Source organism: Lepisma saccharinum, chromosome 3 (genome assembly GCF_977018435.1).
Source record: "Lepisma saccharinum chromosome 3, izLepSacc3.1, whole genome shotgun sequence".
NCBI lineage: Eukaryota > Metazoa > Arthropoda > Insecta > Zygentoma > Lepismatidae > Lepisma > Lepisma saccharinum.
In genome coordinates this window covers 20,004,334-20,019,455 of record NC_139231.1, presented here as the reverse complement: position 1 = coordinate 20,019,455, position 15,122 = coordinate 20,004,334, and the positions used below count along the sequence as shown (strand labels likewise).

General features: G+C 39.3%; 1 protein-coding gene across 2 annotated transcripts in view; it reads right to left on the bottom strand.

Moving 5' to 3' along the window:
- Positions 1-7,373, bottom strand: part of LOC145984932 (E3 ubiquitin-protein ligase rnf146-like) — a 45,228-nt gene extending 37,855 nt beyond the window's left edge. Inside the window, exon 1 of one of the 2 annotated variants that reach the window (XM_083118342.1) lies at positions 6,653-7,373. Coding sequence is in view for 1 of the 2 variants with exons in the window: in XM_083118343.1 (XP_082974469.1) it covers positions 6,653-6,746 (94 nt within the window). In the remaining variant the exon portion in view is untranslated. The remainder of the gene's footprint in view (positions 1-6,652) is intronic. The other variant, XM_083118343.1, reaches the window with a different exon arrangement.
- Between the last annotated feature and the right edge of the window lie 7,749 nt (positions 7,374-15,122).

The following is a 15,122-nucleotide window of genomic DNA, read 5'->3' as shown; positions in this document are numbered from 1 at the left end:
GACAGTTGCAAGTGCAAGTGTGATGGGGGAATAAGTATACACCATTCGACTGCCCTTCACCTCATGATATTCAATTTCTGCCATATCTGTTGAGAAAACTATTTCACTACATGATATTAATGTAGACCTGCTGGTCCTACAAGTAATTCCATTTTACACATATGTGAGCTATTGAGGCATGAAAAAATTCACATGTCATGTCATAACTATAACAATAGTTGAACATGATCAAAATCTTAAAATATGAACAAGTATTTATGAATAGTACATAATTCATATATGGCACTAGTAAGTAAATATTTAAAATTCTGTTCTAAATGCAGTAAATACACAATCAACAATACTGTACACAAAAGATGGCAGAAAATAAATATTTCCCTAAACAGGACACTCCATTTTTTTACTACTTTGTAAAAAAAGAAGGAAGAAAAAACATAAAACTACTCCCTAATAAGAGAAATCAGATGAACACTGGTTAACTTTAGACATCAGGTCATCTTTATTATGAGTTTTCCACATCTTCAAATATATTTTACATCATGTAAAAGATCAAAATCGGTTAATTAAATTTTAAAAAGCGCAAAATTTATGAGGGTATACACTTTGTCACCAACCCTGGAATCACATTTAAAAACAAGAAACAGACAAACAAATACATATGAGTTCCTTGCTGAAAGAGAAATGCTACAACAACTTGGATTATCCACAGACAGGATCATATTATATTCCCTCAGTTTTGCTTCATTGGGAACCATTAATCAATTACAAGATTTTCCCTGAGATTTGCATTTTTTTCAAATTAGCTGAGATTTCCAGGTTTTCCAGGTGTGTGGGAACCCTGTATTTATTACATAATTTTCATCTCCCTGTGGTATGAAAGATTGATTGATTGAGTTGGTGTTTTATGTCCACTTTATGCACAGTAACGCTAATCGGCAATGAATGTACAGTTTAAAAAGTCCATATTTTGTTTCTATGTAGTAGTTAAAATGTTAAACAATGACATACGAATAATGTTAGATTTATGGTAAAAATGTACTATCCTTCGGACAACTTTAACTTCTTAGTTTAGTCAATTTTTGACATTCGTACTTACCTATCTGCTTCGCGTAACATTCCTTAAGGTGTACTGACATTTTTTCATCAAAGTAATTGCAATTTTTCACATTACGAGTACTTCTTTCTCATAGTCTTTTCACTTGCCTGAGATACAATATGGCGCGTACATCTTCCCACATAATCGCGTGTCATGCTTGTGTTTTGTCGATTTTAATTAGTTTTGCAGTGTTTCAACCTTCGGAACCCAAGAAATACCCGTGAACAAAGCTCATCTGATTCATTTTTTTTTACGAAGAAAATTGCAATGTTTCGTGGTGCTATCTGTCCCGGAATCGGTGGGAAATTTAAACTAAAAAATTATTGTCGTTTGAAATTTTTGAGTCCAAATTTCCCACTGATTCCAGGCTCCGCCCCTTGGGTAATTGACCTACCGCCCCCAACCTCTAACACAGCCCTGCCTCCGCTCCCTGGCTTTCTCTATAGAGTCCCTGATAAAGGCATGTTAGAAATTGGCCGGAGTCACCTGCCCCCAAATGAGCCCCAAACTTTTAAATTTGAAGGAATCAGTTTCCGGGATACCGAAAACTTACTTTTATTTCACCACGCATCCACGACACGTCTTATTATGCATATACCCACAGCCCATTCCTTCTAACGAGTAGCTTACATTCACTGCCACATTTTCGACATTCCTTTCCTTTCTTCACGATCCCGTGTTCAATTAAATAAAAAGTCCACTGGATCTTCCACACCCGGTACAAATTTCAACACGCATCCACGACACGTCATGTTTCTAACTTTCGTTGCAAACACAGACAGTTCGAAACACTGGATACCCAATGAACATGAACAAAACACAATCCCGACGCGTGATGATGTACGATGGTGTACAAAGGCTATTGTACGTCGGAGAATTAATTTTCAACAATGAACATGAATTTCCCCTATCATACATTCCCACATCACACAAAACACCTTCCCGATGTTAGACCAGGAACTTATTACGGTAACTAGTATCTTCTGTAGAAATGAAGAAATCTGTCCGAACAATAGTAAACTAGTACCAGATTTATATTTATATCTTTTGTTGATTTTTTTACGTCACGAATTATGCTTGGGTCATTTTTGACTAGGGTCGCAAATCCGCTAGCAGTACTGCATTGAGAAATTCAATACAGATAGTGAAAGATCTAGGAACTATACTTGTTTCTTTCTTCTTGGGTTATTCAAACGTTTTGTTTCATAAGTGAATCAAGCTAATGACACTGATGGATTGTGAACAATAACATGGGTATACCAAAATAACAAATCCAAAATTAGTAGTAGAGAATGTACTAACCAAATAAGTTTTCCGGATGAAGTATCAGAGGTTCTGATGTCACTGTTTGAAATTTGGATATGATGTGTGTATATCTCCAGAAAGAAGTGAGGAAGCCATGTTTTGTGGAATGTAGCCACTGAGTTGCTACATATTTGGAGATGTGGAAAGAGGAACTGGACGTTGTTTCCTTGTTCCAGTTGAAAAAAGAGATGCCCGAACATTAATTGCTGGGTAAATTTCTCGTATTGGACAAATGGCTGATATTTGCTAGTTCATTTAATTTGAATATTTGTACTTACGTATCCTGCATTGAGAAACATTGCTGAAGGAGGCATTTCACTTATTTCATGGGAAATAAGCTCTATTTGCGACATATCGAGTAAGTTTTCTTAGTTTCTCTTTGCCTTTGGTAACACGCAAAATGACAGTCACAGTTTCACTACCGTACCCGGCATGCAGTGTTTCCACCCCACTGCACCCAAAAATACCTACGTAGTCCCACAACCCATTGATGCATAGCCTCACGAACTATTTCCGGTAAGGTTAGGTTAGGTAGGGTCACGTATAGGTTACAATAGATAAAAATTGGTTAAAAAAATATATGTAGCCCCACAAACCATTCTTCAGTTACAAAAACACGTGTTTGGAAACACTGACCGGGATTACTTCATCACACACAGGTTACATCCAACTGGAAGTAAATGGATCCAAGAGCTTTTGTGAATCGGTCACACATTTATATCGAAAAATAGATGATTTACCGGCAAAATTCAATGCACGATGCGAGAAAACACTTCCCTGAACTCCCACAAGTATAAAGAAACTGCATTCGGTAAGTAATTTCTCCTGTAAATTTGAAGAAATCCTTTTGTCCGATACGAGAAATTTACCAATTGATGTTATCAAGGAACGGATTCTCCCGGGCACCACCATTATATCGGATTGCTGGAAGTCATACGACAACCTGAAGGACGAGGGTTTCAACCACATGAAAGTAAACCATAGTATCACATTTGTGGATGAGGAAACTGGTGCCCACACAAATAGCATTGAGTCTGCATGGAGACACGCAAAGGTAACTTTGAACTCGTACGGAACAAGGAAAATTTTTTTTTCAGGTTATCTTGCGAAATATATCTTCCTTAAAAGGTGTATGCAATTGGGATCAGACCGCACAATAGAATTCTTCCGGCTTGCAGGACAGCTGTACGATCCGTTAAAAGAACGCGATGAGCAGAACGACAGTGACCGTGATAATCAGGATGTACTAGTTTACTATCCTTTGGACAGATTTCAACAGAAGAAAAAAGTTCCTGTATTATTGTCAAACATCGGGAAGGTGTTTTGTGTGAAATTCAGGTAAGTTTTCCGTATCCTGGAAACGGATTTCTTCAAATTTAAAAGTTTAGGGCTCATTTGGGGGCAGGTGACTCAGGCCAATTTCTAACATGCCTTTAACAGGGAGTCTATAGAGAAACCCGGGGAGCCGGAGCGGGGCCACGGTGGGTCAAATACCCCAGGGGCAGAGCCCGGAATCGGTGGGAAATTTGGACTCAAAAATTTCAAACAAATAAATTTGGTAAATATGCGATATCGGCCGAACGGATTTCTTCAAATTTACAGGAGAAACTACTTACTGAAATCAGTTTCTGTAGCATTGTCGAAGTTCTTCGAGGTATTTTCTTTCGCGGAAACTGAAAACTTCACCATAGAATGCTGCAGAACAAGAAATAATCACTTTTTATGTAAGGAACTTGCATTTTCTGTAAAGCGACAAAATTTTTCCGTTGTTTCCATTATGTACCTGCAGATGGCGCGAGCATCGAAAGTCACGCGGTCTTGCCAGTGTTTCCAAACGTGCCTTTTTTTTACGAGAATTTTTTTTACTACTAACCTAACCTAACATTGCCGGAAATGGTCCGTGGGCCTATCGTGAATGTTTTTTGGGGCTAACGTGAATAGTTTTTGGGGCTATCTGTCAATGGTTCCTGGGGGTATCGTGAATGTTTTTTTGGGGCTATCCGTCAATGGTTTAAGATGACATAATGAACACGAAAGTAGGTATTTTTTCGGTTAAGAAGGTTGAAACACTGCATACCCACTCCAAATCGACAAAACACAAACACGATGCACGATGATCCATGACGAGCGCACGCGGTATGAATTTACAATACAGGACCACTCTCCAATTTCTATAAAATTTCGCCTAGTTACTAATTTCGGTGTTGTGATGACATATCTGTGGTTCTTATTTGGCGGTCACTTGTTAAAATTGTACATTTACGTGTAGAACTTGTGGTAACAGTAGTATAAGCCGGAGACACATTGAACTCGTTTGTATTCAAATAAAAATCATTGCTACTTACCTCATATACATAGCGGAAGATTTTTCAAGCTGGGGATCACTTTTTTCACCATGAAAAAAGTGTTATTTTTAATATGCTAATTCGGCGCAAATTTTGACTCACGTTGTCTATCGTCAGCTGATATGCAGTATCGTCAGCTAATGTGCAGTGTTTCCAAACTTATGAACCGATAAATGCCGTACAAACTATTCACAAAAGGTTTTTAAGCGAAAATTGAGGCTACACTCTACTTTATGTCCTTATCTGCATGGTGATTGCTTCTTTGCGTTCGCGGTGCGCAATCGTGGTGCGGCACCCGGCATCTCTTCGGGTAAGTACCTTTTTCTTTTTCCACTTTCTGTTCACGATAGCCCTACTATCCATTCACAGGGTCGAGGTATGCCTACGAGGTTAGGTTAGGCCTGTTAGGTTAGGTTCCATTAGCACTCATTTCACCCCTAAATATGTGCTTCATCATCTAAAAAATTCCTCAGGACGTTCAATTGTGCATATCCGGACAACATCGGTTTTTCTCGATTTACTCCTTCAGGAAATTTTTGCTCGCTTTGGGATTTACGTTGTTGAATTCCTTATAAAATAAGCTTTCCAACGATATATGACACGTATTCCTTAGGAAAAGGACGTAAACTAGAGTCTTACCTTACATTGGAAAAAAAAAATGCTCACACGTCATCTTGTCAAACTTCCGCATGGTTGCTACACTGTGAGGGGGTTACATAACCGAACGCACGGAACATTTGATTCACGTAGTCAACGGTAATGGCGGCACGTGCAATAGTACAACGGAGATGCATGATTGACGAAAAATACCTTATTTACAGGCAAAATACGTTGCACGATTCTAAAAAACAATTTCCCCGGCTTCAGAAAGTCCCCAAGAACGCAATTCCGTAAGTACTTTCTCGTCTTTTCTCCTGTAAATTTTAAGAAATCCGTCTCCGGCTTATACTACCGTTACCGAACTTGTAAAATAATCTTGCGATTTACCATGGTGATTGTCCATACACAGCAATTTGGAACCATCTGTTTTTCGCAATTCGTTAATGGTCTTCCTTTACGCACAACAATCTTGCTGACGTCAGACGAGGAATGCCTACGAGGTTAGGTTAGGATCCATTAGCATAAATACAAAGAAAAATTAATATTTTAGCTAAGAGAACTATACCTTTTCTTGCCTGTTGATTTCTTCATGTTGGGAAAAGGGCGTTTTCCGTGGAGCTATTGTTCTTATGGTAGGGTTACATTATGTTAAGAAAACATAGTTTATTTCGATTTTTTCTCGATTTCCATACTTGACCGCCAATTATTATATGCAGATTCGTGATTAGGAGTTCACAATTAGTGAGTAGGCGAAATTTTATAGAAATTGGAGAGTGGTCCGGTAATGTAAACTCGTTCCCACTATTTTATGAAAAAAGGCATAACTTCACTTTAAAGAATCTTCCGCAATGTAGAATAGGTAAGTATCAATGCTAAAATTAACGAAATAAACGAGTGAGAGGTGTTCGGACTATATCACATAATTACTAATAATTTTTTAGTTTAAATTTCCCACCGATTCCGGGATGGATAGCCCCAAAAAGCATTCACGGAATGTTCCGCGAAGCAGATAGGTAAGTTCGAATGTAAAAATTGACGAAACTAAGAAGTTATAGGTGTCCGAAGGATAGTAAACTGTTACCAAAAAAAATAAATATATCAAACATCAGATTATTGGTTTATTGCTTCCGACCGACCCAAATCCATATCTAGCCAATGAGAAATTACAAACATCCAAAAACTTAAAATTAACAATCAAAGACCCTAAGGGATTGTACACTTCTGAAATAACCAAAATATGCCACAAAAAAAGATAAGGGCATATATGTGTTAAATACAATGGTGTCAATATTGAGGAAATACTAACCTTCTACATCCGTCTTGGTAACAAGTGCATCATCGGGATTCTTCGAATCCTGTAATTCTTTTGAACGGCCACCCTTTACCAAAGCTTCTGCCATCTTTACCACTAGCTTCCGTGTAGAAAGCTTTTTGTAAAATGTGTATTAATTATAGTCACAGAAAATAGTTATCACATTTTCGCTGACGGGATGTAAAACAAGGCCAAAAGCAACAAACCAAGACAAACATCTGCAGTGTTGCCAAACTAAATTAATAAAATTGAGCTAAGAATTACTTAAAACCGCGCATTCAAGAATTCACCAGCCTGGTGAATCAAAAATGACGAATGAAGACTTGGGCTCTGTCCGAAAAATACAAAGTAGATACTTGGGGGTGCGTTCCGAAAGTCTTAACGAAACGAACGAAAGTAACTGGCCTCGTAAACCTGGTGAAACCAGTTATTTTTCAGACGTTTGGCTTGCTTGCTTGCTGTTTCTTGGCTCACACCGCCTATCCTTTGCGATTTCGAGCCAGCGGGACTGATTGATGTGTTCCTACTTCTTCGTGTCTTCTTCCTCGGTAATCCTTATGGCACTTTCACAATTCACTTTCACTTTCACTCGTGATTTTCACTAAGGGGGGTATCCTGTGGGGTATGTTACACTGTAGATTTCCTTGTTGATGTTTTTCTTTCTTTTTTGTTTTGTTTGTTTGTTCGTTTACAAGGCGATGTTGTGTTTCCGTGCGAAGCTATATAGCTATATAGCGTCCACATAGTGGGGGCTCGAGGCTGACTTATTAAGGTTGAGATTGACACCGGAAATGGAACATCTAATCGAAGTAGGGTTTTGTAGAACGTTTACCGATGAACTTGTCGTAAGGGGCATTGGAAAATCAGATGCGTTATTGTTTGGCTGGATTCTCCGCATTGGCAGGAAGTTGAGGGTACCGCGTGTATTCTTGCCAAATGTTGATTCACGAGCACGTGACCCGTGCGCATTCTCAAGGTGAACACGATCACTGCCCGAGGTAGATTCAGAGATTGATTACAAGGTTGTTTTGTACCGATATTCGCATTCCAATTGTAGGTTGTTGTGGTTTGGATTTCGTGGGTACACCATTCATCCCATTCATGTTGGATTTTCATTTTTACTCGGGGGAGCAAGTCTGTATAAGGTAATCGTAAGGGAGTTGCGTGCACAAGTGACCGAGCTTGTTTTGCGTAGTTATCTACTAAATCGTGGGATTTGTTTTGATTGGTATGGGCCTTAATGTAGGTGAAGGTCACTTTCTGTCCCCGTTTTCGAAGTCGTAACGCTGCACTTTGAATAAGATAAGGGAAGATAGTAAGTTTGTGGGCTGCGTTGCCAGCTCTGGACAACGTTTGGAGCACGCTCAGGGCGTCTGTCAGGATAAGAGACTGTGGAATGCCCGATGTTAGGATATGAAGTAATGCTCTATAAATTGCGTAACATTCCGCCGAAAAAATTGACGCGTCGGGAGGTAGTTTAAATTGTCTAATTATATTCGTGGACGGGATATAAAATGCAGAACCGACATCGGTATCGTCTTTTGATCCGTCCGTATATATTAGTGTAGCCTCCGGCCATCTTTCTTGATAATTTCCATGTGCCCCACGGTCGACGTAATGGAGATCTAGGTTTGGCTCTATGGGGATTTTTAGTTGATATATAAGTGGGTGATCGTGGGTAAAGGACAGCTGGTATGCCTCGGTATCTATAAAATAACAGTAACACTTTGAATAAGATAAGGGAAGATAGTAAGTTTGTGGGCTGCGTTGCCAGCTCTGGACAACGTTTGGAGCACGCTCAGGGCGTCTGTCAGGATAAGAGACTGTGGAATGCCCGATGTTAGGATATGAAGTAATGCTCTATAAATTGCGTAACATTCCGCCGAAAAAATTGACGCGTCGGGAGGTAGTTTAAATTGTCTAATTATATTCGTGGACGGGATATAAAATGCAGAACCGACATCGGTATCGTCTTTTGATCCGTCCGTATATATTAGTGTAGCCTCCGGCCATCTTTCTTGATAATTTCCATGTGCCCCACGGTCGACGTAATGGAGATCTAGGTTGGGCTCTATGGGGATTTTTAGTTGATATATAAGTGGGTGATCGTGGGTAAAGGACAGCTGGTATGCCTCGGTATCTATAAAATAACAGTATAATAAAAAATATCGGGGGTTTGAGTGATCGATGCTCTTTACGATCTCCCATTGTCGTTGGATGGCGAATTCTCTATTGAAAGGGTGTGGGTGAGTATCCCATGTTTTAAGTAAAAATTTTACAGCGAGTTTTTTCCGTCTTTGTGTGAGTGATTGTTCATTGCTCTCGAGATATACACTCACATTAGGACTTGAAGGCATTAATCCGAGACAAGTACGTAATGTCTGTCTTTGCAATATGTCTAACGAATTCAGGAGTTTTATATTCGCCCCGCCATATACTGGGGCTGCGTAATCGTATAGGGAACGAAAGCAATTTTTATAAAATAGTGACATGATGTATGGATGACTCCCCCACTTAGTGGTGGCTATACTTCGTAATATGTTAATATTTTTTTTCCCCTTTGCTTTGAGGTATGCTATGTGCGATCTTTGCGTCCGATGTTTGTTTATAACAGCATAAATCATCTGCATATTGTAATATTTTAAAATCAGCGAGATCTAAGTGAGGATGTATTGAGTATATATGTTGAAAAGTAAGGGACTGAGGGGGGATCCCTGTGGGATTCCGGTTCTAACTTTGCGGGTCCCGTCTACTCGATCGTCGAACCAAAAGACAAGATTTCGTTCATTATGTAAGTTCCATATGATATTAACCACCGAAGGGTGGATCTGTAATTTTTCTAAGACATTGCAGAGTATTGGTATATGAACAGAATCGTATGCTTTCTCTATATCTGTGAACAGGCTAAAACAATAATCTTTAGGTATCTGACGATTTTGAATTGATACAGTTAGTGTGAATACGGCATCCTGACTGCCATAATTGATCCGGAATCCCATTTGTGTTGGGGGAAAAACTGTTGTTTTTCGAGGGCCCAGTTTATTCGATATTGTAAGGTTTTTTCAAAAAGTTTAGTTATTACCGGAATTAAGACAATGGGGCGATACGAGTGTGCGTTATTGCGGGGTTTGGATGGTTTGAGGATAGGAATTACGATATGGTTGTTCCAAGTTGATGGGATAATACCTGTATGGTATATTTCATTATACAGGGTGTCGCAAAACTCTTTCAACAACGCGTGGGTGCTGGTAGATATCATAAAAACAAATAACTTTTCCCTATAAAGTTTACCTCGAAAGCGCTTAGTTTCTGCGCTATAAGCGCTTAAAGTCTATCCTGTACGTATGCAACCCAACACAGCAAACGCTTGCTCTGACATAACAAGCAGGGGCGCGTGGCAGGGTTGCCACTAGCGTTCCTCGTTAAGAGAGACGACTTAAAAACAACAACTTGGGAGTCTTGCCTGAGCAAAATCCAAAACATTAGTGATACTTGCGATGTTGTAAGAAGGATTCACAGTATTTATAAACTGACCAAAACAAATAATGGGCAGACTGTAATTCAAGATTGCTCATTCTAAAATATCTCCATAATTGATTGATTGATTTGGTTTATTTTAATTCGCTTTTCTGCCACCTTTGGCTAATCGCGAAGATGAGGATGATATGATGAAATAACAAATGACACCAATGTCTAGACTAGGGATGGCCAGATCCGGATCCTAGCGGATCCGAAATCCGGATCCGGTTGGTTCCGGATCCTTAGGATCCGGATCCTAAAATTTTTCGGATCCGGATCCGGTACTTTTGAATCCGGATTCGGAATTTTCGGATCCGGATCCGTTTTGCCATCCCACATGCGCTTCTTTGGAAAGTAAGAATGTGCTTATAACATATTGTTACCTGCTAATATATATATATATATATATATATATATATATATATAATATACATACATACACACACACACACACACATATATATATATATATATATATATATATATATAATATACATACACACACACACACACATATATATATATATATATATAGTGTATGTGCGCGCATGCGCGATTTGTAATTAATTAATACACTTACAAGGGAGGTCTAAGTTTCCCCCTCCGATTTCCATGAAGCTTGGCAGGTGTATAGAAGCCTCCCTCAAATGTCAAGATAACGAGAAATTGAAGTAGGGATCTGACCCCGAAACCACGTAAATAGGGCATAGGAAGAAACAGGGGGCATAGGGCCTCTCTATACACCTGTCAAATTTCATGGGAATCGGAGGGGGGCACAGGGGTCAGATGATCCCCACGTCAATTTGTCCTCATCTTGATATTTGAGACGGGTTTTGCCCCCTAAAACAGTTTTTAGCCGAAACAAAAAAACACGTATTTCTTCCTTTGGGCCCCTCTATACACCTACCACGTTTCATGGAAATCGGAGGGGAACACAGGGGTCAGATCCCCACTTCAATTTGTCCTCATCTTGACAATTGAGTGGGTTTTGCCCTGTAAAACAGTTTTTTAGCTTAAACAAAAAAACACGTATTTCTTCCTTTGGGCCCCTCTATACACCTACCACGTTTCATGGAAATCGGAGGGGACACAGGGGTCAGATCCCCACTTCAATTTGTCCTCATCTTGACATTTGAGGGGGTTTTGCCCCCTAAAACCGTTTTTTTTAGCTGAAACAAAAAAACACGTAATTCTTCCATTGGGCCCCACAATACACCTGCCAAGTTTCATGGAAATCGGAGGGACACATGGGTCAGATCCTCACTTCAATTTGTCCTCATCTTGACATTTTAGGGGGGGGGGGGTTGGCCCTTAAAACCGTTTTTTAGGTGAAACAAAAAAACACGTATATCTTCCTTTGGGCCGTACTATACGCCTGACAAGTTTCGTGGAAATCGGAGAGGGACACTTAGATAACCTCCCTTGTTAGTCTTACACTTTGTAATTATATAACACTGCATATATTATAATGTTTTATTTTAATTTGTAAAACTGTAACTGTAGAACAATTGTATAATTTTTGTATAACATTTCTATCTTGTTATATGGGTTAAAGGTTTCATCCTGGAATGGAATGTCTCACATTTATGTGTGTTTTCATTTCCAATACATTCGAATGAATACATATTCGTTTCAATGGCATTTACAAAATCACCTCTGACATTTTATGTTAAACAAGTAAGATTATTTTTGTGTACGAGTGTGTTAGCCGATGCGTAGCAAAGTATTTTAGGAACAACACTTGAAAAAAATTCTTGTAGGACTAAGTAATGAAAAATTTCTTTGTAATCGACAATCATAATACCTTTTAAGGTGTGGTAATATTATAATGGGATTGATATACGAAACTCTCGGATCCGGATCCAGATCCGTAAATTTTGGATCCGGATCCGGATCCGAATGGATCCGGATTTTTCGGATCCGGATCCGTTTGGCCATCCCTAGTCTAGACCAGGATTTAAACCCGAGACACCTGGTGCCGTAGCGAGCTGTGCTAACCACATCACCACGGAGTGTTTTGTATATCATGCAATATCAACAATTGCAAGGGACACGTGAGATAGGGGAAATCCACGAACGAACAAATGTAAGCATGATGTGTTTGCTGCCTCGTTTCGAACACGCAGACTGTAATGTTATTACAATTTATTTATTATAGTAAAGTGAACTAGCGCTATTGCAAATCGAGTTCGTTATAAAAAGCAGGCTGAAAAGAAACAAAAATCGCCGGCAGATGAATATTCTTGAGCCACTTCGGTGACTGAGTACTGAGTACTGTTCCGGGCACGAGTTCCGACCTGGACAAAAATGTCACTGGATCTTATGTCCTCGTATTTACTATTTGCTCGAAAGTGTAGGAAAATTACGTACAATGAGAATAATATAAATTCACACGAATTATTCCGTAAATTCATTTAGATGTCAGAATCTCGCTCGTTTGCTACAAAACGTTGTTTCCAGGGTGAACTAAAAGTTGACATTTTGGTGCCTTCCGAAAATGTTACTCTTACATTTTAATGTTGATACTAAGTTGCTACAATGAATGATAAATATGTACAATTTATGACGTGTCCTCAATGGTTTCCTTTTGATTATTTTTTTTCACGTTCCATGATAAGAATGCTAAGCAAAGACACAAAATGAGAAAACTAATTCGCACACATGAAAAGAGTGTAAATTACGTGGATTTCTCTTGATGTACCAATATCAAACGATATCGTGAAGTGCAGAACAAACTAGTACAGGCACTAAGTATGCACCGAACTCAATGTAATTCCTTTCAATGAAATATTAATTTCTTCCTACAACTTCTTTAATAGTGCATTCAAGATTAACCAGTTTGAGTGAAGAGAGAGAGAGAGAGAGGAGAGAAAGTTTTTAATCCGCATGTTCCTAGTATTGCAAATAATCGTTGGAATTTTCTTGATACCAATTTTTAAGAGACATATTTTTTCTTACATTCATATCAGTTGTCGGTAAAATTTATAGTTTGACACTATTTTCTAAAATAAGCTAGGGGTCTTGGGTTCGAATCCCGGCTTGGGCATGTATGTTTGTGAGTGTCCATTCATCAATTTAATCATATCATCACTCATCACCATCTTCGTAAATTAGCCAAAAGTGGCACAAACAGCTAAGTAAAATAAAGCAAATCAATCAAGCAATGAATGAATCAATCATTAAATTAAAAGAGCTTCGCAATTATTTCCTTATGAGACAAACACGATTAGCAATAACGCTATTACAGATAGGAATAATTTTCAAATAAATTGTAATAACCCGGGCTCGAGTCCTGGTCGAGCCTGCATTTTTCGCTGAAAATGTCTACATTACAGTCTGTGTGTTCGAAACGTGGCAGCAAACACATCATGCAGACATTTGTTCGTTTGTGGATTTCCCCTATCTCACGTGTCCCTTGCAATTGTTGATATTGCATGATATACAAAACACTCCGTGGTGATGTGGTTAGCACAGCTCGCTACTGCACCAGGTGTCTCGGGTTTAAATCCTGGTCTAGACATTGGTGTCATTTGTTATTTCATCATATCATCCTCATCTTCGCGATTAGCCAAAGGTGGCAGAAAAGCGAATTAAAATAAACCAAATCAATCAATCAATTATGGAGATCTTTTAGAATGAGTAATCTTGAATTTCAGTCTGCCCATTATTTGTTTTGGTCAGTTTATAAATACTGTGAATCCTTCTTACAACATCGCAAGTATCATTAATGTTTTGGATTTTGCTCAGGCAAGACTCCCAAGTTGTTTTTAAGTCGTCTCTCTTAACGAGGAACGCTAGTGGCAACCCTGCCACGCGCTCCTGCTTGTTATGTCAGAGCAAGCGTTTGCTGTGTTGGGTTGCATACGTACAGGATATACTTTAAGCGCTTATAGCGCAGGAACTAAGCGCTTTCGAGGTAAACTTTATAGGGAAAAGTTACTTGTTTTTATGATATCTACCAGCACCCAAGCGTTGTTGAAAGAGTTTTGCGACACCCTGTATATTCTGACAATGGTTTGAAGTCTTTCTTCCGGCAAGTGGCGAAGGACGTCATATGTAATGCCGTCATATCCCGGTGCTGTATTTTTGAGTGAGTCCAGAGTATTGATGAGTTCTAATGCGGTTACCGCAGGAAAGTCATCTGTGAATGAGGCATGTAATCTTTCGTCGTGTTTGTAACCAAAGCTTACAGAAGAGGGTGTTAAGAGAGAAATGAAGTCATTTTCCCAGGTTCGGTCAATCGTTTTTACCTTACTTTGGGTTGGTTTACGAAGGGTATTAAATTTGTGCCAGATGGAGCTTAGACTGTCACTGCGATCTAATGTGTTGCAAAAATGTTGCCCTGCTGCTCTCTTCGCCTGGAGATATATTTTTTTGGCTTTCGCTTGCAAGCGTTTTAATTCAAGCAAATTAGCACGAGTGCGATATCGTTCATATGTGCGAAGTTGATATATTTTCCTGATTTTTAATGGTTTCGCATTCTCGCGTCCACCAACTGATGGATGGATATCTGGCCGAGGTACGAAAGCGGGTACGTGTTGCACTGTAATCCATGGCGACCGTGATCGTGTCGATGAGATTATCGTAAGCTACATGGATATTTCGGAATGATAAGATTGGTATATATATCCTTGTAAACGTGTCTTTGAACGCCTCCCAGTTAATGGAAGCCTTAGTCCATCTCCTCACTGGGGGAGTCTGCCTGTTTGCCAAATTTGAGTGTCGGAACGGAGAATGACGTCTGATTAATAAAATGGGTGCGTGATCGCTGCCCCGTAAATCTTCTTCTTTATCCCACGAGAACTGGGTGAATATTTCCGGGGACGTTATCATCAGATCGATGCAAGAGGGGTGATTCCCGTTTAGAGAGAAGTGGGTGGGGGTTCCATCATTACTGATGATGAGATTGTTCTCGGTAATCCATGTGTCTAATACTTTACCGAGT